Raw genomic sequence first — 25,519 nt, 5'->3', positions numbered from 1 at the left:
CGATTATTAGGGGTTAGGCTTCTAGTCATCAATCATACATAATCTCTCCTATCTTTATGTCAGGACTACAACGTGACAAACTCGCTATAATATTGTCGCGCGTTTGGAGTGCACAAGCCAACGCATCACTGCCACAATCGAATAGTTGGCATAGTCTTTCAGGCACGACTCCACGGGATCAATACGTAAATATTTAAATGTCAAATAACACTTTAATCTAAAAAGCTCAATTTTTTTAAAATAAAAATTAGCAGTGTTCAGGGGTAAGCAGTTTTAGGGTTAGTCCAGGTTCCACCTATAACTTAGGACCTACTTGTCAGAATTAATTCCTTATTTTTTGGAACCTAAAATCTGTCCTACACCTTGAAACCTAGAACTTACATTATCATAAGTTCCAAGGTCGATTTTAAAGTCTACCTAAAATCTGGCTATTTTTTTTTTCTTTTTTAGTTAAGCAAGATGAAAGTGAGTGCAATAACAAAAATGAAAATCCCCATTCATTAATAGCAACAATCTATAAAAGATGAAAATGTAAAATAAAAATCAATTAAAAAAATTCATAACACGTAACATAAAACTTAAATTATAGAATGTTGGTTCTCAATCATCCGTGAAAATTTGGCTATCAACTCACTTACAATTTAAGCATAAATTCTTACAAATAAATTCACGAGGGCCACTTAGGGTACATTTAGTGATCATTCTATTTTTAGGAACGATTTTTGCTTAGAAATAGTTTTTTTTTTTTTAATTCTATTCTCTGGACGAGTTTTCAACATTTGAACACATTTGATAATTGTACAAAATTACCATTCTCCAAATAGGAAAAAAAAAAAGGAATGCAATTAGTACTATCCTCAATTTTTATTTTTTTTGTGACGTGAAATTTCTTTTAATTTTTAGTAATTTTCTAATTTTCTTTTTCTTTTTTTCCTCTCTTCTTTTTCCTCCTCTACTTGGTCGTCGGGCCTCAACAATGCCTGGCGACCGGTTAGAAATGAGAGTTGGCAACCTTACGAGTCTTGAGGGAGCCTGCCGACCATCGAGAGGTTTGCCTTGCCTAGCCATGGCAAGGTCGTTGATTCTCATCTTTGGCGGATTATTGACCTTTTCTTTAGAGGAGGAAGAAGAAGAAAAGAAAATGAAGAAAAGAACTAAAAAGAAAATTACTCGATTTCAAAATTATTCTCAAGAACAAATAAGTAACTTTTATTTATTTATTTATTATTTCTATTCTAAATATATTTCCTGGCCAATGATCTATTCCTGGGAGTTGAAAAATTAATTAATGTTAGCAAACGGATTTATGTTATTTTTTAATTCTAAAGAACAAAAGAACATAAATAGTCAACAACTGGCCGGTTACCAAACATGACCTTAGTGAATCTATTTTAGATACATCCAGTTCGATTCCTATATGGAATCGGGAACCAAGCTGCATAGTAAGGTTTCAAAACAATGGACTCGGGAATTAGATCGAATCCCACCAAAATTCGAAAGCAGATCAGCTCTTATCGGGCTGATTTTCAATTCTAAATCATGCTCACAAGTGATTTCATAAAATCTGACAATCAAGACATAGCGAGTGTTGTGTCCTCTCACGGAATTCATGCTTCGATGCCATTTATTATTTCCTCCTCGTCAGCAAGTTGAAATTTCTGAGTTAAAATTTCTTTGGGATAAGCGGAGTTATTTTTATTTTCAATCAACATAAATCTTCCTTTGGGAACATATTCTTCAAAGCATTTGAGCGCATTATTTGTTATTTTTATTTTCAATCAACATAAATTTACTCAGCAATCGTTAAATAGACGATGTCAGAACATCTCTACCTTCTCTTCAAAGCATTTGATCTTCACCTAGACTAAAATTTTACAAACGTGGTGCTCCAAAAAGATTATTATCAAAGCCATCTAACGCATGCTGCTCATCTTGGTATAATAAAATCTAAGATGGAGACTCGTTTCTCTTGTCCCTAGTGAATAAGGTGACCAAAATTTCTCATATTGAAGCCAGTTGTTTCTTTCCCCTTTCCATAAATTATAAAATATAATATTTAGATTAATATCATGAAAATCCCCAACTAATACACTTATCACAATTTTATCAAAAATAAAAAATTCAAAATCGGTATATTTATGCCGAATTTACCATATATCAGTTTCCATTAAATTTGATTTATACCACGAAAAATATTTCTCTCATGTTACTTGCATCATTGGATTGGGAATGAAAATATTTCTTTATCTTTTATGATAACTTGATAACAAGACCCAAAAAAAGAATTTTAAAAGCTTAGTGACTTGTGTCTACTATAAAATACACTAGTATGATTTCTGGCTTTTCTGGTATAAGAAAAAACCAATCGACCAATTTCTTAGCTAAGTACACAACTAATTTTACATAAATATATTTCTTAGACCACACAAAAGAGAAAACCCCACATAGTTTCATTTTCTTAGGAGGGAAACTAGTGCATGATGTTATTTATTAGGAAGCACCGACACTTTCTAGAAGCTTTTGTGTCTTATTGGACACTTCGATACGTGTCTAATTCTCTTCGACACTCTCAATACTAGATCAACAGATATCGGAAAATCTAACACTTGATTAATTCTCCCAACACTCTTCAACACTCAACTTTAGAATTCCGACACATACAGATCAATTTTAAAAATTTCAATAAATGAGGATCAAAATGTAAATAAAAAAAAAAAGAAATAGTAAAATAACAAAATGGAAAAGAAAAAACCTAGTTTTCTTATATCTTATGACTCTCACTTCCCCTGACACATAATTCACCTCCCAAGTTTGTTTTTTTCCTTCTTTTCCGACACGCTCTAACATGCAAGTCCACAACGTGGATTGCTTGCCTTTTTTTTTTTTTTTTTCTTTTTTTTGGATTATTGAAATGAAGTTGGATTTGTCAAATTAAAACAATAAACGATATCAACAAATTATGGATTAATGTTTTAAGTGTAAATTCATTTTATGCTTATTATTATTATTATTATTATTATTATTAGTGAATTTGAATCAATGATCAAAATAATAATTATAAAATATGTCCCAACATTTCCGAATTCTCTATTTTTTTGGGAAATAACGTGTTGGCGTGTTGTGTTGTGTGCGTCTTTGTGTCGTGTATTATGTATTGATATCGATGCTACTTAGGTCACACGGAGGCTGGAAAAGGAGAATTGCAATCCTTTTTGTCAAATCCGCGTGAGGAAAAGATTCCTTGCATTCTTTCAAAGCCGCGTAAAGAAGCATCTATTCTGGCATTTGTCGGGGTAAAGAGGTAAAATCCCATTCAAGATTAGACTGAGATGAAGACAAAAATTGAATTTATGTGCTTCTCTTTTCATCATCCTCCGTCGTCGTCGTCGTCATATCCTCCAAGTTTCTCTCTCAAGCAAAAAACCTCACACTTGCCTTCTCCCGAAACCCTTTTCAATGGTTCCTCCAAGAGTCTCGTCCGAGGCTGAAAAGCTCCTCCTTCTGGCTCTCGCCTTTTCACAATCGTTACGACTTTCAGCGAGGGCCTCAGATCACCATGGCGCAGAGCGGTAACAATAATGCCCAAACGATCCCGGTGAACGTTGGGGTGGTTCTTGATCTGGAGACGTGGGTGGGTCAGATGGGATTGAGCTGCATTAACATTTCTCTCTCTGACTTCTATACTTCAAACCCTTCCTACAAGACTAGGCTCGTCCTCAATGTAAGAGATTCCAAAGGAGATGAGGTTGCTGCTGCTGCCGCAGGTTCTCTCTCTCTCTCTCTCTCTCTCGGTGGCGTATTCACTGGTCATAGAGGATGAAGTACTTTATGCAGCTGTTTGTGCGATTTAAGATGAATCTAATTGTTGTTCATAATGAGGTGTTTGCCAATCTTATGAAATTTTCATTTGAAAATCGAGAAGAATTCCCGGTTAAATTTTCAAGGACACGACAAAATAATGTGTGTTCCATTCAAAGCTATATGCATTCTCACAGCAGAGATTCTCAAAGCCCCAATTTCCAGAGCTCCCAGAAGAAACGACCAACGTTAATTTTGCACTAAACATCTGTCTTTATCATCTTCTAATAAAATCAAAGACAACAAAAAGTCGGTACTTGACATTCAATTTGATCTCTTTCACACTGGGAATGAGGAGGGTAACAATATAATCCCCCCAAGTCTTTCGGTTGTACGAGACCGGCATTTTGACGCTTAGCTTGAGAGTGGAGGGGATTCGTGGGTTTTGGTCAATCAACGCCACGCGGACTTCATAACAAGACTGGTCGCTGAGAGTAACATTTGACCGTGGAACCTTTTAATTTATTGCCAGATAAAACTTCCCTCCGGAGGGGTGGAGTTTTGTGTTGTTGGGGGCGTGGTTGGGGTTGTTTTCCCCTGAGTGAGTGGTTTATCCAATTGTAATAGCTTAAAAGAGATACTTCTTGTGGCTTTGGTCTTTGTGGTTTAGGAGTGCAGCACCATTGAAATAGTATTGTATTACGGTCGGTCAACAATTGATCTTGGGATAAATGCATTGAAAATCTTAAAACTTATCATGAAATTGCAATTGAGTTATAAAACCTTCAAAAAGTGCAATTAAGTCCTAAACCTTTAAAAGTACTATCAAATCCTAAAACTTATCAAAGTAATCCAATTGAATCCTTTTGTTGTTTGGATTCGATTACACTTTTGTAACAAATTTTAAGATTTAATTACACTTTTTGAAGTTTTAATACTTACTTATACTTTCGTAACAAGTTTTAGGACTTAATTGTACTTTTGTGAAAAAATTTAGGATTTTTAATGCACTTATCTCATTGATCTTAGAATTGAGAAGTCCACCATCTCTATTATCTCGTATTTCACCAATATACAAATGTACATAGATTTATGGATACAAAATTTGATCTTGATAACAACGTGTGAATTGAGGATTTTTGTTTATGGTCTTGGATGGTATAGTAGGACTACTATCATCTATTCTATTCTTTGAAGAATATATAGCTCTCTTATGACTCTCATCCCACTATAAATGTAGTAATATTCTACCAAATTATGTCTGCATAGTGAATCCCATTAGAAATGATCTTGCAAACGATACATACTACGTAGTAGAATAGTCACTTCAGGGGGAAGGCTGATGGAGATAATTTCAAATTATTTTCTTTGGAAAAATATGTACATTCTCCATATCTCTACATAATTTTACTAATTTATTTTTACAGTTGACCCAAACATCATGGTTAACAAGATTGTTCAAGCTGAGCCAATGATTTATTTCCACGGAAGTTGTGTGTCATTACTGATGAAATAAAACAACTAAGGTTTCTAGTTCCACCAAATAACTATTAATGCATGAAAGCAATGGATGCCGAGAGGCTTGATATATAATAAAACTTCACATAGGTCTGACCTCACAAAATTCATACAATTGCAATATGGGGCTTGGATTCTAAAGTGGAATTTTTTGATGCCATGAAATAAAGAAATCAACTTATCTGTCCAGGCCAATTTAACCACTCTTATTTTGTTCTAAATTTACTTTCATCAAAGAATAGTATCTGATCGGTATGCAATATCATATGCCAAAGAATATCAAAGCCAACAACGAATGCCTGCAATCTGGTAAATAATTATAATCCAACTTCAAACTTCTACTTTCCTTTTTCTTAAACGTATTATTTCTATAATACCGCGTAAAGTTTTAATTGGCTTCTGATCAATACCATGCCTTTTCCAATAAGAATTTCCACTGTGTGCCATATTGTTATTGTTTCTCCATCTTTTTTTCACCCTTGCAGCACTTGATCTAATAAAGAATAAGCAAGTCCAAGCCATAATAGGACCTCAAGGTTCATTGCAAGCAAACTTCATCATTCACCTTGGAAAAAAATCTCATTTGCCGATCATCTCTTTTTCTGCTACTGGTCCTTCCCTCAGTTCCATTCGGAGTCCTTACTTCATTCGAGCTGCGCAAAATGACTCATCCCAAGTGAATGCCATAAGCGCAGTCGTGCAAGCTTTTGGCTGAGAGAAGTGGCCCTCATATACGTGGACAATGAGTTCGGAGAAGGCATCATACCTTCTCTTACGGATGCTTTGGAAGAGGTCGACACGCGAGTGTCTTATAGGAGCCTCATTCCTCCTTCGGCCACGGACAGTCAAATCCTGCAGGAACTCTACAAGTTAATGATGATGCAAGCGAGGGTCTTCATAATGCACATGTTACCGACCTCGGATCTCGGCTATTTGTCAAAGCAAAAGAGGTGGGAATGATGAGCGAAGGTTATGTGTGGATCTTGACTAATGGAATCACTGACCAATTGAGTTCTCTGGATTCATCTGTCGTCACTAGTTCGATGCAAGGAGTATTGGGCATCAACGCTTACATCCCGAACACACCAAACCTGAACAACTTCACGGCCCGATGGAAGATGAAATTCCAACAAGACAATCCATCCGTCCTTAATCCTACGTTGAACATTTTTGGATACTGGGCTTATGACGCTGCTCAGGCTCTGGCAATGGCTGTCGAGGAAATGGGTGTGGCTAATTTTACCTTCCAGATGTTTGATGCTTCAATAGATACAACAGATCTCGACATTATTGGGGTCTCTAAAAGTGGTCCGAAACTTCTCCAAGAACTAGCCAGTACGACATTCACGGGCCTCACTGGAAATTTTAGACTCGTTCATGGGCAGCTAGAGTGGTCAACATTCCAGATTGTTAATATCAATGGACATGCAGCAAGAGAGATTGGGTTTTGGACGCAAGAAAATGGGCTGCGAAGAGATTTGTATTCATTCAGCAAAAGTAAATATTCCACTTCGAAGAGTAATCTCGGATCGATAATATGGCCAGGAGATTCCACCTCTATTCCTAAGGGATGGGACACTCCCACAAATGGGAAGAGGCTGAAAATTTTAGTCCCTGTGAGGGATGGTTTCAATCAATTTGTGCAAGTGACTAATGATCTTAGCACAAATACATCCAAAGTCACTAGATACTGTATTGACATCTTTCAAACCATTATAGAAAAATTGCCTTATGTTGTGGCTTATGACCTTATTCCGTTTGCCTTTTCCAATGGAAGTAGCATGGGCAGTTACAACGACATGATCGATCAAGTAATTTACCAGGTGAGCAAGTGCTTCATTTTGTTGGAATACTTGTCGAAACTTACTATGCTAGCATGTTGTTGACAAAGAAACATTCCCATTTTTTTTTTGTTGGAATAGAATTACGATGGAATCGTGGGTGATATATCAATCACTGCAAACAGATCACTATACGTGGACTTCACGGCACCATACACCGAACCGGGGGTCGCAATGGTTGTGCCATACAAGGACAGCAAGGGCAAGAATGCTTGGGTTTTCTTGAAGCCACTCACTTGGGACCTTTGGTTAACAATCGGATGCTTCTTTGTGTTTATAGCATTCGTCGTGTGGATTCTTGAGCACCAAATTAATGAAGATTTCCAGGGTCCGGCTGGGCATCAAGTTGGCACGAGCTTTTGGTTCTCGTTTTCAATCATGGTCTTTGCACAAAGTAATCACCCTTCACTTTAAAAAATCAATTGAACATTGTAATCTACATATCATTCTTGGATAATTTAGGTGCTTTCCCTTAATTTGGATTGCAGGGGAGAGAGTATTAAGCAACCTAGCCAGATTTGTTGTGATCGTGTGGGTTTTCGTGGTACTTATACTAACGCAATGTTATACAGCAAGCTTGAGCTCTCTTTTGGTGGTGCAAAATCTTCAACCAACTGTGGTTGATGTGGATGAGCTCCTTAAGAGTGGAGAAAATGTGGGTTACTTGGAAAACTCTTTCGTTTATGGAATGTTAAAGCAAATGAAGTTCGATGATTCCAGACTTATATCTTATAAGTCCGCTGAAGAATGCGAAGTGCTTCTTTCCAAGGGAAGTGACAAGGGTGGGATTGCAGCAGCATTCAATGAAGTCCCTACATTAAATTTGCCATTTCTCAATATTGCAAAAGATATACCATGATCCCAACATTAAGAAGTGCTGGATTTGGCTTTGTAAGTCCTCAATCTCTTAGCTCCGAAAAGAAAACCTCAAAATTTCCTATTACTAGGTTTATTATTTATTTTTTGTTTGAAAACTCTCATGTCTTGCCTTTCGTTTACAGGTTTTCCCAAAGGGTCTCCGCTAGTACCTGATATTTCCCGAGTAATCCTTAATGATACTGAAGTGCTTAAAATGATGGAAATCGAAAATAAATGGTTGCCACCGAAATCCAACTATCCGGATTCTTCCAACAGCTTGGATCTTGACAGTTTTTGGGGCCTATTCTTGATTGCTGGAGCTGCTGCGTTTTAGCTCTCCTCATCTTCATGGTAATGTTTGTTAAAAGAAACTGGCATGTCGTTGCAAGTCCTTCAGGTTCACTACGGGAGAAATTTGTTACATTGGGAAGAAGATTTTACGAAAGAGACCTCAACTCCCATACTTTTGAGAAAGCCAGATTTAGAGATAGAAATATGGATGATGGCGACAATGAGATTGCAGCCGTTGAAACTTTGGAAAACACTAACTTCCCTCTGAGTTTTTCAAGAGATATCAACCAAAACAATGATGATATAAACAATGAGCAAGGCATGCCGTCTACAGAACAAGGACTTTCTAATCATGTAGATGAAGGGTGCTCCAACGACCGACAAACATCGATCTTATATATCTAAGTTTAGAGAGGTACATGCCTCAACAACTTTAGATATTAAACTTTAAATTTTTTTACTTGTTCAACTTTGTACTTCTAGATGATAATAATTTCCCCCTCATTCTCTTCTCATGTAAGCACTACTATTTCTACTGTTTATCGTCTAATCACAATGTAACGAAAGATAGATGCTTCTCAAAGCGTTTTCCGTGAGGACATTACATGCATGTATTAGCTTCTCTTATTCTTTAATGTCTCAGCAATGAAAGTATTTATTGTTATTTCAACAACTTGCCCGAAGTGTGTTAATTTAGTAACAAAAGATGACTTCCTAAAAACATCTAACATGTATAATGAGAAAGTTCGGTAGAATAGGTTTCAATGGCTGAAGAACCTGTCAAAATCCTATGTTTACCTCTTTTATATAAAGGGACATGATCAATTGACCCAATGACATGTAAAGTGCTCCTAAGTATTCACTTTATTATTTAACCATTCTATTTAACTAAAGGAATCCATTAACATCTGAATTTGGTCTAATTAGAGCCAACTCAATTCGGCCCATCGCTCTCCAACCCATCCAAAAAACCAGTTCCAATTCGATCATCCTCTGCCCAGCAGCCCAAGTCCATCAAACGCTTGACCTTGGCCCACGGCCTATGAGATGGCCCTCTATTCCTTAAAGCTGGTTCTCTCTCTTGCTGAAGATTCAAGTTTTGTTGGAACGTGGTTTATACTCCCTATTGATAGATATAGTTGTTTATTGCATATAAATATTACAGAGCGACCCCAATCCCTGAACAAAAATATTAAATCAAATTACATAACACATAATTTTAGGAGCATTCATCATATAATTTAGTTAATACATTTGCATTGGACTAGTGGAAAAGGATTCTAGTGAATAGTTCTAAGCTTAATTGAGTTAATTGGACTAAACCTATAAAAACAAAATTCACGGCTTTGAAGGACCCAGGGGACGGCACCAATCTTTTCTTTAGAATTTTAGGTGATTTCGAATAGGATAACTTGTTCCCAATCCAATTCGATCAATAAAACTAGTTATTATTTTTTTACATATTCCATCAAGATATCTTACAAAATTTTAGGTGATTTCGAATAGGGATAACTTGTTCCCAATCCAATTCGATCAATAAAACTAGTTATTATTTTTTTACATATTCCATCAAGATATCTTACTATCCAAAGCATGATCATGAACAAATTTATAGCTCAAGACAAATTCTATGTTTTTATCCAGATATATTTTTATTCAATTACGGGCTTCTATTTCCTCATAAACAATAAACTAAACCCACTAATTTTTTTTTAAGAAATTAAAAAAAAAGTGTATATAGTTGATCCGGTCTGATTCCCCTTTGATACTGGGAACGAACCAAACCGACCAGTTCGGTTCAATTCAAGCAGTTTCTAATTTGGATGGTCTATTTTACATACATCTAATGTTAAAATATCATATAATCATCCATTGAACTCAAGTATAACAATTTTTCTTATTTCGTGCTCACAAGAAGCTATACCAATGAAATTTAAAGATCATTTGAAGATCTTTTTCAGTAAACGGTCATGTCATTTTTAGCACTCCCCTATTTAATGATATCGAAATTTTCGGTTTTAAGGTACACATAATGAAGAGAACGAGATATTTCTTGGTCGGTGCTCGTCGATGTCGTCATGACTGTCTCTCAACCATTGATAAATTAGCAAGGCTTGGCCCTTTTTTTTGGTCGGTAGCCTTGGCCTTTTGTTAGGCAGGTCACAACCTCACCAAAAAACCCTGCCGAACTCCATTGGCGACTATTTAATTTCATTTAATGCCCACCATCTTAGCTCTACGGTCCCTTGCCTAATGGTGAGACTATGCTTTCTTTCGACCAAGGTCCATGGAAGAACAAAGTAGGAATGATCAATTCCCAATCTGATCTAGTTCCCAACCTAAGAATTATGAACTAGACCAGGAGGATTGATTCCAGTGATTAGGGGTCGGACCGACCGATTCGATTCGGTCTAATGGAACCAATCAATTAGCAAAAAAAAAAAAAAAAAAAAAAAAAAGAATTGTTACTATTTTAAGGTTTCTTGCTATTTTTAAAATGTTAAAAAAATATATTTAAAAAAAAAAAAGAGTCGGTCGAATTCCTCCCTGACTTGGGAATTGAAATGATGTCCCCAAAAAAGCGAACCAAACTGACTAGTCCAGTCCAGACATTTCCCAATTTGATGGGTCCGATATGCTCACCTTAGGACAAACATAATGAATAGCCTCTAAAAACTGTCATAATATATCCATTTTTTTTCAATATTTCATAACCTCGTTTTATGAAAATTCATCTCATGGCACGTCAAACTTTTACACACATTGCCTGGCAATTAGTTTATAAGTGCTCTATGTACATGTGATCTTTCCCCTTTTTCGCGCACATCCACCTTGTTAATCGAATTCTACACGTTACTCCTAGTTCAGTATATGCGATTTACCCTTTTGAGTTGAACTTTCGAATCAGTTATAATCTCCTAAAGGTTGATGCAGGTGAAAGCAACATTAGTGGAACTTTGAGTAGATCGGAGAAAGATTAGCGGATCATCGCAATTAACCCAAAAAAAGGACCCTATTTTCTTGGAAGTCTTGCCGTGGATTGTCTTTGGCATGCCCAACATGTCAAATGGTTCACCATGTGTCATGGGGTCTCTCGTCAAGTGCGCCGCTTCCTGCTGCACGTGACCGGCCAAGGAATGATAACGCAGCCTTCCCCAACTGCTGCACGTGCTGATAATTGCGGAGGAATCCTTTCGAGGCGAATCAGTGAACTATGATTGATTGATTAATTTGCAAGCATGATTCCCAATAAAAAAAGGATCTAATGGTGATAGCCATTGGAATAATTTTGTCTCTCAACCATCCATTTCATTTCTTTTTTAGTATGGGGTTAGGATTTGATGTAGGTAAAATTTGTTACACTGAAGAGATTTATGTCTAAGTTACACGACTCAATCTCATTTATATTTTCAGACCGAATTTGATGTAATCCAAGTAGCAAAGCCATAAGGGAGCCGTTATTCCAACCATCATTCCCTTTTTCCCTTATTCGATAGGCATTTTGAGAAGGATCAAAGAACCAACATTTCAAAAGAGCTCTAGTTCACTCGAATCCTCTTTTCATGTTCTTCTTGTACAGTCAAACACACCCTCTTCCAATGCATTCTTCTATCGCAACCTAATATAAGAATTGAAATGCTCATTTAAATTATATGAACTTTCAATCTCATTTGCCGTCTCACTTTCCCTTTTCATCTAGCGGTTCCATTTCTTCACCAACATGTTATGCATCCACCATTAATTCATGATGATGAAGTTCTATGCCGGAGGCCCAAGCAAGAAAGATCCAAGAACTTAGATTTGAGGCCCATATATACTATAGAATATAAGCTTAAGCTCTAGTTGGATTTAAAATATCGGTTTTTGCAAATCACAATAGTTAAAAGCAAGAGTGTAAGATTAAATTTCATTTTTCACTTGATTAAAACTAAATAAATAAACCTCTTACTCGTGAGATATAGCTCTCTCATGTTTGTGTGTGTGTTTTCTTTCTTTCTTTAATTTACACCAAAAAGTGACATGACCATCAATATGGATAGACATGTAATCAAAACATGAAAAATAAAGGAAAACGTGACCCATTGTTTGCAACTAGAATAGGTATCGATGTGTTGGTACACATGAACAATTGTCACTGGTGGCTTGTTGATTTACAACTCAACAAGAGTGTTGATAAAAAAAGGATTGATGAGTGACCAGAGTGTTAGAATGTTGAACACACAAGGAGCATAAAGATATGGTCACCAATTCAAAGTTATTGAAAAGTAAAGCAACTGGGATCGTGAAACAACTAATATACATTTTGTAAAGAATAACTATGTAAACACTATATTATGGTGTTGTGAGAACATGGACACAAAACTTTAGGAAGTAAAGGGAACATGGAGGCAACCGCTCAGAAGCGGTTATGGCACGACTACTATAAATACCATCGTCCATCTACTAAAGGCTCCTCGCACAAATCAAACAAATTTGTTGTCATTTGGTATCTTTACTTTCCTGTACTGTGTTTTTATTTTCCATATTTGGATCGTCAATTAAATTTTAGAATGTTTCTTAGCTGCAGTTTCTAAATTCGTGTCATCAATTAAATTCTAACGTATACCTTTCTCTCAACATACTCAAGCTTTTTTGTTGATTAAATTTTGGCAAAGTTTCTTTATATTCAGTTTGCTTGCAATATTTGTACATTCCTAGCCTAGTTATTGTTTTTCTTATTTGCCTAAATATTCTCTATCCAAAGTTAACATAGAACCTTTTTTTTTTTTGGTAAAGGGTAAGAATGTAGAACCTGTTTTCCTCTAATAAAATTAAAAAAAAAATACCTTTGGTAAAGCCTATTTCATTGCCGGAGAAATTCCGGCAAAATAGTTGCTCTAATGTGTCTTCTAATAATTAATTTGTAAATCACCTTACAATGTGGATGGCATAGTGATAGACTGTTCTTTCAACTTTTTTTTTTTTTGGGACCCTTTTCTGTGGATTCGAGGTCCGATTTCCAATTGAATTTGAACCTTGAAAATCTTGTCAAAATGGGAAAACGGTAACTATTTTTTTCAAGTTACATCAGATTAATTTTGTCGCTTTTGATCTTACTTCTTCGGCCATTGTGAAACTAAAGAAGACCCACTTGAAAAAGAAATTTGTTCTCGCATTGGAAAGTGCACAATGCAATCACTTCAAAGAATTACTGAGTAACTTTCTTCAAACGAAGTTGAATCCTCTCCCATAATTATCAACTAAGCTGCTCAATTATTAATTCTTGGTAAGCTTTCTCCATCGACGGAACCTACCGTCCAGCCAATCAATCATTCAGCAGCCGATTAGAACTATGATGTCTTCTCTTATGAACAAAGTCACGTCATTTACCAAGACGCCTTATCGAACCCATCGACCATCTTTTGGAATTTTATAGATCCTTTGGATTGGAATGAACTAACTACGACGACGGAGGGCCATTCAAACTCTCCCGGATTTCTATCCATCTCTCTATAAAAAAAGGTGGTTCGGATTGGTGATGGCCGCAGTGGTGACTCGAGCGGACGACGGTGGAGATGGCGGCGGTGAGTGGTGGTGGGAGATGGTGGTGATGTGTGGTGGTGTATGGTGGTGTACGGTGGTGTGGGCGGTGGTGATGGGGTGATGGGGTGGCGTGGGTGATGGTGGTGGGGATGGGGTTGATGGTGGTGAAAAGAAAATGAGGGAGTTTGAGTAAAAAGAAAAAATAAAGAAGGAGGGGGAAGAATGGGCAGAGATGGGGGAGAAAGGCGTGAGGGAAGGAGGGGGGATGAAGTGGAGGTGGAGAAGAAGGAGAGAAGGGAGGATGGGCGGTCTGCAGAGGGAGGAGGCGCGAGTGGAAGGGGGAAGAAAGAGAGAGAGAGAAGAGAAGAAAAAGAAAGAACGAAAATAAAAAAAGATTCCTCAGGATATTTCCGGAAATCTGATTTTTTTTTTTCTGATCTCTAATTTTTCATCTGATAATTCCTTTTCCGAAAATTTTGGGCTCATCGATAATTTAACGTATGATGAGATGACGTCTAATAATTTAATCTCGAAATCCTCAAAAGTTCGATACCTGAAATCGAATTAAATTTTGGGATTAAAATCGATCGAACGCGACTTTAGTACAACCTAATATATCTAGTGGCTTTTAGGGGTTCTTGCGTGGTTGACCCGTGGTCAATAATTTTTTATCCACGTTTGTACTTCTTCGAATCACGGACAATCTTTGGTTGTCATGTAATCACGAGGGTTCAATTATATACCATGAATATAAGATTAATAGAAAATTGGTTTATCATCGTTGGACGCAAATATTGTAATTGTGCAAAATCACTTACGAACTGATTACGTACCTCCGTCGAATCGATTTATATCCGTTTGCTAATTAACTTATAACAGTACATTATTGACCTTTATCGATCCTTATGATCGAGCGATCGATTTCTGATCGAATTCTTTGATCTTTCGCATTTTACCCATTTACTGCCTCATCAAATAAATTAGTTAACTCATGAGTGATCATGTCAGAATAAAGTAAGTATAAGCATATCAACGAAATAATCATTTTATATATTTCGAAATAGGGATCAAATTTCGGGATATCACACAATTTCTCTCATGTTACTTGCATCATTGGATTGGGAATGAAAATATTTTTTTATCTTTTATGATAACTTGATAACAAGACCCAAAAAAAAGAATTTTAAAAGCTTAGTGAATTGTGTCTACTATAAAATACACTAGTATGATTCCTGGCTTTTATGGTATTAGAAAAAACCAATCGACCAATTTCTTAGCTAAGTACGCAACTAATTTTACATAAATATATTTCTTAGACCACACAAAAGAGAAAACCCCACGGAGTTTCATTTTCTTAGGAGGGAAATCAGTGCATGATATCATTGATTAGGAAGCACCGACACTTTCTAGAAGCTTTTGTGTCTTATTGGACATTTCGATACGTGTCTAATTCTCTCCGACACTCTCCAATACTAGATCAACAGATATCGGAAAATCCAACACTTGATTAATTCTCCCAACACTCTTCAACACTCAACTTTAGAATTCCGACACATATAGATCAATTTTAAAAATTTCAATAAACGAGGGATCAAAATGTAAATATATATAAAAAAAAGAAATAGTAAAAATAACAAAATGAAAAAAAGAAGAAAAATTTAGTTTTCTTTTCTCTTATGACTCTCACTTCCCTTGACACATAATTCACCCCCAAGTTTGTTTTTTCCTTCTTTTCCGACACGCTCTAACATACAAGTCCACAACGTGGATTGCTTGCCTTTTTTTTTTCTTTTTTTTTTTTTTGGATTATTGAAATGAAGTTGGATTTGTCAAATTAAAACAATAAATGATATCAACAAATTATGGATTAATGTTTTAAGTGTAAATTCATTCTGCTTATTATTATTATTATTATTATTATTATTATTATTATTATTATTATTATTATTATTATTATTATTATTATTATTATTATTTATTTGTGAATTTGAATCAAATTAATTTGATAAAAATAATAATTATAAAATATGTCCCAACATTTCCGAACTCTCTATTTTTTTTGGGAAATAACGTGTTAGCGTGTTGTGTTGTCTTAGTGTCGTATATTATATATTGATATCGATGCTACTTAGGTCACGGGGAGGCTGCAAAAGGACAATTGCAATCTTTTTTGTCAAATCCACATGAGGAAAAAATTCCTTGCATTCTTTCAAAACCGCGTAAAGAAGCATCTATTCTGGCATTTTGTCGGGGTAAAAAAGTAAAATCCCATCCAAGATTAGACTGAGATGAAGAGAAAAATTGAATTTATGTGCTTCTCTCTTCATCGTCCGTCGTCGTCGTCGTCGTCGTCATATCCTCCAAGAGAAATATCCTCCAAGTTTCTCTCTCAGGCAAAAGACCTCACACTTGCCTTCTCCCGAAACCCTTTTCAATGGTTCCTCCAAGAGTCTCGTCCGAGGCTGAAAAGCTCCTCCTTCTGGCTCTCGCCTTTTTCACAATCGTTACGACTTTCAGCGAGGGCCCTCAGATCACCATGGCGCAGAGCGGTAACAATAATGCCCAAACGATCCCGGTGAACGTTGGGGTGGTTCTTGATCTGGAGACGTGGGTGGGTCAGATGGGATTGAGCTGCATTAACCTTTCTCTCTCTGACTTCTATACTTCAAACCCTTCCTACAAGACTAGGCTCGTCCTCAATGTAAGAGATTCCAAAGGAGATGAGGTTGCTGCTGCTGCCGCAGGTTCTCTCTCTCTCTCTCTCTTTCTCTGTGGCGTTTTGACTGGTCATAGAGGACTAAGTACTTTATGCAGCTGTTTGTGCGATTTAAGATGAATCTAATTATTGTTCATAATGAAATGTTTGCCAATCTTATGAAATTTTCATTTGAAATTTGAGAAGAATTCCCAGTTAAATTTTCAAGGACACGACAAAATAATTTGTGTTCCATTCAAGGCTATATGCATTCTCACAGCAGAGATTCTCAAAGCCCCAATTTCCAGATCTCCCAGAAGAAACGACCAACTTTAATTTTGCACTAAACAGCTGTTTAGTGCATTATCTCCAAGGGGGCTTTAATCATTGTGAAAAAGAAGTAGTTATCATCTTCAATAAAATCAAAGACAACAAAAAGTCGGTACTTGACATTCAATTTGATCTCTTTCACACTGGGAATGAGGAGGGTAACTATATAATCCCCCCAAGTCTTTCGGTCGTACGAGACCGGCATTTTGACGCTTAGCTTGAGAGTGGAGGGGATTCGTGGGTTTTGGTCAATCAACGCCACGCCGACTTCATAACAAGACTGGTCACTGAGAGTAACATTTGACCGTGGAACCTTTTAATTTATTGCCAGATAAAACTTCCCTCCGGAGGGGTGGAGTTTTGTGTTGTTGGGGGCGTGGTTGGGTTGTTTTCCCCTGAGTGAGTGGTTTATCCAATTGTAATAGCTTAAAAGAGATACTTCTTGTGGTTTTGGTCTTTGTGGTTTAGGAGTCCAGCACCATTGAAATAGTATTGTATTACGGTTGGTCAACAATTGATCTTGGGATAAATACATTGAAAATCTTAAAACTTACCATGAAATTGCAATTGAGTTATAAAACCTTCAAAAAGTGCAATTAAGTTCTAAAACTCTTAAAAAGTACTATCAAATCCTAAAACTTATCAAATTAATTCAATTGAATCCTTTTGTTGTTTTGATTCGGTTACACTTTTGTAACAAATTTTAAGACTTAATTACACTTTTTGAAGTTTTAAGACTTATTTATACTTTCGTAACAAGTTTTAGGACTTAATTACAATTTCGTGAAAAATCTAGGATTTTTAATGCACTTATCTCATTGATCTTAGAATTGAGAAGTCCACCATCTCTATTATCTTGTATTTCACCAATATACAAATGTACATAGATTTATGGATACAAAATTTGATCTTGATAACAACGCGTGAATGGAGGATTTTTGTTTATGGTCTTGGATGGCATAGTAGGACTACTATCATCTACTATATTCTTTGAAGAATATATAGCTCTCTTATGACTCTCGTCCCACCATAAATGTAGTAATATTCTACCAAATTATGTTTGCATAGTGAATCCTATTAGAAATGATCTTGCAAATGATACATACTACGTAGTAAAATAGTCACTTAAGGGGGAAGGCTGATGGAGATAATTTCAAATTATTTTCTTTGGAAACAATATGTACATGGATATCTCTACATAATTTTACTGATTTATTTTTCCAGTTGATCCAAACATCATGGTTAACAAGATTGTCCAAGCTGAGCCAATGATTTATTTCCATGGAAGTTGTGTGTCATTAATGATGAAATAAAACAACTAAGGTTTCCAGTTCCACCAAATAATTGTTAATGCATGAAAGCAGCGGATGCCGAGAGGCTTGATATATAATAAAACTTCACATAGGTCTGACCTCACAAAATTCATACAATTGCAATATGGGGCTTGGATTCTAGAGTGGAATTTTTTGATGCCATGAAATAAAGAAATCAACTTATCTGTCCGGGCCAATTTATCCACTCTTATTTTGTTCTAAATTTACTTTCATGAAAGATTAGTTTCTGATCCGTATGCCAAAGAATATCAAAGCCAACAACGAATGCCTGCAATCTGGTAAATAATTATAGTCTAACTTCAAACTTCTATTTTCCTTTTTCTTAAACGTATTATTTCTATAATACCGCATAAAGTTTTAAATGGCTTCTGATCAATACCATGCCTTTTCCAATAAGAATTTCCACTATGTGCCATATTGTTATTGTTTCTCCATCTTTTTCACCCTTGCAGCACTTGATCTAATAAAGAATAAGCAAGTCCAAGCCATAATAGGACCTCAAGGTTCATTGCAAGCAAACTTCATCATTCACCTTGGAAAAAAAAATCTCATTTGCCGATCATCTCTTTTTCTGCTACTGGTCCTTCCCTCAGTTCCATTCGAGTCCTTACTTCATTCGAGCTGCGCAAAATGACTCATCCCAAGTGAATGCCATAAGCGCAGTCGTGCAAGCTTTTGGCTGGAGAGAAGTGGTCCTCATACACGTGGACAATGAGTTCGGAGAAGGCATCATACCTTCTCTTACGGATGCTTTGGAAGAGGTCGACACGCGAGTGTCTTATAGGAGCCTCATTCCTCCTTCGGCCACGGACAGTGAAATCCTGCAGGAACTCAACAAGTTAATGATGATGCAAACTAGGGTCTTCATAATGCACATATTACCGACCCTCGGATCTCGGCTATTTGTCAAAGCAAAAGAGGTGGGAATGATGAGCGAAGGTTATGTGTGGATCTTGACTGATGGAATCACTGACCAATGGAGTTCTGTGGATTCATCTGTTGTCACTAGTTCGATGCAAGGAGTATTGGGCATCAACACTTACATCCCGAACACACCAAACCTGAACAACTTCACGGCCCGATGGAAGATGAAATTCCACCAAGACAATCCATCCGTCCTTAATCCTACGTTGAACATTTTCGGATACTGGGCTTATGACGCTGCTCAGGCTCTGGCAATGGCTGTCGAGGAAATGGGTGTGGCTGATTTTACCTTCCAGATGTTTGATGCTTCAATAGATACAACAGATCTCGACATTATTAGGGTCTCTAAAAGTGGTCCGAAACTTCTCCAAGAACTAGCCAATACGACATTCACGGGCCTAACTGGAAATTTTAGACTCGTTCATGGGCAGCTCGAGCGGTCAACATTCCAGATTGTTAATATCAATGGAAATGCAGCAAGAGGGATTGGGTTTGGACGCAAGAAAATGGGCTGCTAAGAGATTTGTATTCATCCAGCAAAAGTAAATATTCCACTTCGAAGAGTAATCTCGGATCGATAATATGGCCAGGAGATTCCACCTCTATTCCTAAGGGATGGTACACTCCCACAAATGGGAAGAGGCTGAAAATTTTAGTCCCTGTGAAGGATGGTTTCAATCAATTCGTGCAAGTGACTAATGATCTTAGCACAAATACATACAAAGTCACTGGATACTGTATTGACATCTTTCAAACCATTATAGAAAAATTGCCTTATGTTGTGGCTTACGACCTTATTCCGTTTGCCTTTTCCAATGGAAGTAGCATGGGCAGTTACGACGACATGATCGATCAAGTATTTTACCAGGTGAGCAAGTGCTTGATTTTGTTGGAATACTTGTTGAAACTTACTATGCTAGCATGTCGTTGACAAAGAAACATTCCCTCTTTTTTTTTGTTTTTTTGTTAGAATAGAATTACGATGGAATCGCAGGTGATATAACAAGCACTGCAAACAGATCACTATACGTGGACTTCACGACACCATACACCGAACCGGGGGTCGCAATGCTTGTGCCAAACAAGGACAGCAAGGGCAAGAATGCCTGGGTTTTCTTGAAGCCACTCACTTGGGACCTTTGGTTAACAACCGGATGCTTCTTTGTGTTTATAGCATTCGTCGTGTGGATTCTTGAACACCAAATTAATGAAGATTTCCGGGGTCCGGCCGGGCATCAACTTGGCAGGAGCTTTTGGTTCTCGTTTTCAATCATGGTCTTTGCACAAAGTAATCATCCTTCACTTTAAAAAATCAATTGAACATTGTAATTTACACATCGTTCTTGGATAATTTAGGTGCTTTCCCTTAATTTGGATTGCAGGGGAGAGAGTATTAAGCAACCTAGCCAGATTTGTTGTGATCGTGTGGGTTTTCGTGGTACTTATACTAACACAATGTTATACGGCAAGCTTAAGCTCTCTTTTGGTGGTGGAAAATCTTCAACCAACTGTGGTTGATGTGGATGAGCTCCTTACGAGTGGAGAAAATGTGGGTTACATGGAAAACTCTTTCATTTATGGAATGCTAAAGCAAATGAAGTTCGATGATTCTAGACTTATATCTTATAGGTCTGCTGAAGAATGTGATGTGCTTCTTTCCAAGGGAAGTGGAAAGGGCGGGATTGCAGCAGCATTCAATGAAGTCCCCTACATTAAACTTGCCGTTCCTCAATATTGCAAAAGATATACCATGATACCGACATTAAGAAGTGCTGGATTTGGCTTTGTAAGTCCTCAATCTCTTAGCCCCGAAAAGAAAACCCTAAAAATTTCCTATTACTAGGATTATTATTTATTTTTTTATTTGAAAACTCTCATGTCTTGCCTTTCGTTTACAGGTTTTCCCCAAAGGGTCTCCGCTAGTACTTGATATTTCCCGAGTAATCTTTAATGATACTGAAGTGCTTAAAATGATGGCAATCGAAAATGCATGGTTTCCATCAAAATCCAATTGCCTGGATTCTTCCAACAGCTTGGGTCTTGATAGTTTTTGGGGCCTATTCTTGATTGCTGGAGCTGCTGCAGTTTTAGCTCTCCTCATCTTCATGGTCATGTTCGTCAAAAGAAACTGGCATGTCGTTGCAAGTCCTTCAGGTTCATTACGGGAGAAATTTGTTACATTGGGAAGAAGATTTTACGAAAGAGACCTCAACTCCCATATTTTTGAGAAAGCCAAGTTTAGAGATAGAAATATGGGTGATGGCAACAATGAGATTGCAGCTGTTGGAACTTTGAAAAACACTAACTTCCTTCTGAGTCTGTCAAGAGATTTCAGCCAAAACAATGATGATATAAACAATGAGCAAGGAGAGCCATCTGCAGAACAAGGACTTTCTAATCATGTAGACGAAGGGTGCCCCGACGAGTGACAAACATCGATCTTACAAATGTAAGAGGTACATGCCTCAACAACTTTAGATATTATATTTTAAATTTTTACTTGTTGAACTTTGTACTTCTAGACGATAATAATTTCCCCCTCATTCTCTTCTCATGTAAGAACTACTATTGCTATCTAATCAAAGACAATGTAACGAAAGATAGATGCTTCTCAAAGCATTTTCCAGAGGACATTACATGCATGTATTAGCTTCTCTTATTCTTTAATGCCTTAGCAATGAAAGTATTTATTGTTATTTCAACAACTTGCACAAAGTGTGTTAATTTAGTAACAAAAGATGACTTCTTGAAAATATCTAATGTGTATAATGAGAAAGTTCGGTAGAATAGGCTTCAATGGCTGAAGAACCTGTCAAAATCCTATGTTTTCCTCTTTTATATAAAGGGACATGATCAATTGACCCAATGACATGTAAAGTGCTCCTAAGTATTCACTTTATTATTTAACCATTCTATTTAACTAAAGGAATCCATTAACATCTGAATTTGGTCTAATTAGAGCCAACTCAATTCGGCCCATCACTCTCCAGCCCATCCAAAAAACCAGTTCCAATTCGATCATCCTCCGCCCAGCAGCCCAAGTCCATCAAACGCTTGACTTTGGCCCACAGCCTATGAGATGGCCCTCTATTCCTTAAAGCTGGTTCTCTCTCTTGCTGAAGGTTCAAGTTTTGTTGGAATGTGGTTTATTCTCCCTATTGATGGATATTGTTGTTTATTGCATATAAATATTAGAAAGCGACCCCAATCCTTGGACAAAAATGTTAAATTAAATTAGGTAACATATAATATTAGGATAATGTATCATATAATTTAGTTAATGCATTTGCATTGGACTGGCGATAAAGGATTCTAGTGAATAGTTCTAAGCTTAATTGAGTTAATTGGACTAAACCTATAAAAAAACATTTCGAGTTCAGCCCATTATCTTTTAAGTGGCCGTGGATTGGTAGCAGCAGTGCATATTTGCTATTATTAAAAAAAAGAAAAGAAAAAGATTTTTGATGGAAGCGTATGCTTGAGAAAGAAGCATCACACATGGGATATTTTTGCTTTAAAACAAGAAATAAAGCAAAATGAATGACCAAATATTTGGGTTAACATGAGAAGCAAGAATTTAAAATCGGAACAAGACAAAAGGAAGTATTGTGCATATATGGTCCATTCACGGCAAGATCTAAAGGAAGAAGGGGGCAAAGCAATGTTCTGTCTAGAGGAAAAATAGTCAAAGATGCACAATCACCACAAAGTAGACTTGTTTGAAACGGGTGAGTCAGGTCAGATTTGGGTTTGATCATAAATGATCCGACCTAAATCAACCCCATTAACCCGTTTATAACCCATTTATTGTAGTGAAAAATTCTTAACCCATATCCAACCCATTTTACTAAATCTAGGAAAGTTTATTCCTTATGATTTTAGAAAAAAAAAATGATATCACTAAAACACTTTCATGCAATACAAATCTAGTTGACAATTTTTATCTCAAATGAGGGATTATCAATTCGAAAAGGCTTTCTACTCATTCTCATAGAAAATGCTATTTTATCCTAATCATTAATGCAGAATTTACAAGGATCACATCATCTCATTGTCATCATGTCGACAAGGGTCTGAGTATTCTCACAAGTGGTATGATTTTACCAATCTAAGAGGTCTTTGTTGGGACAGTAATTTAAGAAGCACCGACACACTCCGGAAGCTTTCGTGTCATGTACGACATTTTGACACGTGTATGACACGCTCCGACACGTTCCAACACACGGTCAACGAGTTTCGGAAAATCAGACACGTGGTAAACTTTTCCCGACACGTTCCGACACGCAAGTTCAAAATTTTGACAAGCGGTTCTGACACGCACGGAGTCAATTTTAAAACTTTTCAATACTTAAGACATCAAAATGTAAATATATGAAAAATTAATGAAAATAACAAAAATAAAGGGGAAAGAAGAAAATTCTTACCCTCAAGTTTCTCACTTAAAAGTTATGATATTCCCGTGAGTGACACTGGAACGACCCTATTTTCTTGGAAGTCTTGCGGTGGATTGTCTTTGGCGTGCCCAACATGTCAAATGGTTCACCATGTGTCATGGGGTCTCTCGTCAAGTGTGCCGCTTCCTACAGCACGTGACCGGCCAAGGAATGATAACGTAGCCTTCCCTAACTGCTGCACGTGCTGATAATTGCAGAGGAATCCTTTCGAGGCGAATCAGTGAATTCTGATTGATTGATTAATTTGCAAGCATGATTCCCAATAAAAAAAAAAGGATCTAATGGTGATAGTCATTGGAATAATTTTGTCTCTCAACCATCTATTTCATTTCTTTTTTAGTATGGGATTAGGATTTGATGTAGGTAAAACTCGTTGCATTGAAGAGAATTGAACATTGTAATCTACATATTGTTCTTGGATAATTTAGGTGCTTTCCCTTAATTTGGATTGTAGGGGAGAGAGTATTAAGCAACCTAGTTAGATTTGCTGTGATCGTGTGGGTTTTCGTGGTACTTATACTAACGCAACGTTATACGGCAAGCTTGAGCTCTCTTTTGGTGGTGCAAAATCTTCAACCAAGAGTAGAGAAAATGTGGGTTACGGGGAAAACTCTGTCGTTTATGGAATGCTAAAGCAAATGAAGTTCGATGATTCCAGACTTATATCTTATAAGTCCATTGAAGAATGCAGTGTGCTTCTTTCCAAGGGAAGTGAAAAAGCTCGGGATTGCAACAGCATTCGATGAAATCCCCTACATTAAACTTGCGGTTTCTCAATATTGTGAAAGATATACCGTGATCCCGACATTAAGAAGTGCTGGATTTGGCTTTGTAAGTCCTCAATCTCTTTGCCCCGAAAAGAAAACCCTAAAAATTTCCTATTACTAGGATTATTATTTATTTATTTGTTTGTTTGAAAACTCTCATGTCTTTGCTTTCGTTTTTAGGTTTTCCCCAAAGGGTCTCCGCTTGTACCTGATATTTCCCGAGTAATCCTTAATGATATTGAAGTGCTTAAAATGATGGAAATCGAAAATACATGGTTTCCACCAAAATCCAACTGCCTGGATTCTTCCAACAGCTTGGGTCTTGATAGTTTTTGGGGCCTATTCTTGATTCTTGGAGCTGCTGCAGTTTTAGCTCTCCTCATCTTCATGGTCATGTTCGTCAAAAGAAACTGGCATGTCGTTGCAAGTCCTTCAGGTTCATTACGGGAGAAATTTGTTACATTGGGAAGAAGATTTTTCGAAAGAGACCTCAACTCCCATACTTCATGAGAAAGCCAGATTTGAAGATAGAAATACGGATGATGGCAACAGTGAGACTGCAGCTGTTGAAACTTTGGAAAACACTAACTTCCTTCTAAGTCCATCAAGAGATTTCAGCCAAAACAATGATGATATAAACAATGAGCATGGCACGTAGTCTACAGAACAAGGACTTTCTAATCATGTAGACGAAGGGTGCCCCGATGACTGACAAATATCGATCTTACAAATCTAAGTTTAGAGAGGTACATGCCTCAACAAATTTAGATATTAAACTTTAAATTTTTTTTACCCGTTGAACTTTGTACTTCTAGATGATAATAATTTCCCCCTCATTCTCTTCTCATGTAAGCATTACTGTTGCTACTGCTTATCATCTAATCATAGACAATGTAACGTAAGATAGATGCTTCTCAAAGCATTTTCTAGAGGACATTACATGCATGTATTAGCTTCTCTTATTCTTTAATGTCTTAGCAATGAAAGTATTTATTGTTATTTCAACAACTTGCACAAAGTGTGTTAATTTAGTAACAAAAGATGACTTCTTGAAAATATATGTATAATGAGAAAGTTTATTAGAATAGGTTTCAATGGCTAAAGAACCTGTCAAAATCCTATGTTTTCCTCTTTTATATAAAGAGACATGATCAATTGACCCAATGACATGTAAAGTGCTCCTAAG

General features: G+C 36.7%; 2 protein-coding genes and 1 pseudogene across 2 annotated transcripts; all 3 read left to right on the top strand.

Annotated features, from left to right (window-relative positions):
- The first annotated feature begins 3,553 nt into the window (after window positions 1-3,553).
- LOC120293905 (glutamate receptor 2.3-like) lies at window positions 3,554-6,031 on the top strand. The gene is made up of 2 exons (XM_039313705.1): window positions 3,554-3,764; window positions 5,802-6,031. The coding sequence occupies exons 1-2, from the start codon at window positions 3,557-3,559 to the stop codon at window positions 6,029-6,031; spliced, it is 438 nt and encodes a 145-aa protein (XP_039169639.1). The 5' UTR covers window positions 3,554-3,556.
- A 215-nt stretch (window positions 6,032-6,246) lies between these two features.
- LOC120293404 (glutamate receptor 2.2-like) lies at window positions 6,247-7,639 on the top strand. The gene is made up of 2 exons (XM_039312593.1): window positions 6,247-7,139; window positions 7,239-7,639. The coding sequence occupies exons 1-2, from the start codon at window positions 6,273-6,275 to the stop codon at window positions 7,569-7,571; spliced, it is 1,200 nt and encodes a 399-aa protein (XP_039168527.1). The 5' UTR covers window positions 6,247-6,272; the 3' UTR covers window positions 7,572-7,639.
- Window positions 7,640-16,236: 8,597 nt separating this feature from the next.
- LOC120293904 lies at window positions 16,237-21,541 on the top strand (annotated as a pseudogene).
- The last annotated feature ends 3,978 nt before the right edge of the window (window positions 21,542-25,519 follow it).

Source organism: Eucalyptus grandis, chromosome 5, assembly GCF_016545825.1.
Source record: "Eucalyptus grandis isolate ANBG69807.140 chromosome 5, ASM1654582v1, whole genome shotgun sequence".
Lineage (NCBI taxonomy): Eukaryota > Viridiplantae > Streptophyta > Magnoliopsida > Myrtales > Myrtaceae > Eucalyptus > Eucalyptus grandis.
Note: the sequence above shows the minus strand (reverse complement) of the source record. Positions and strands in the feature narration are given on the sequence as shown.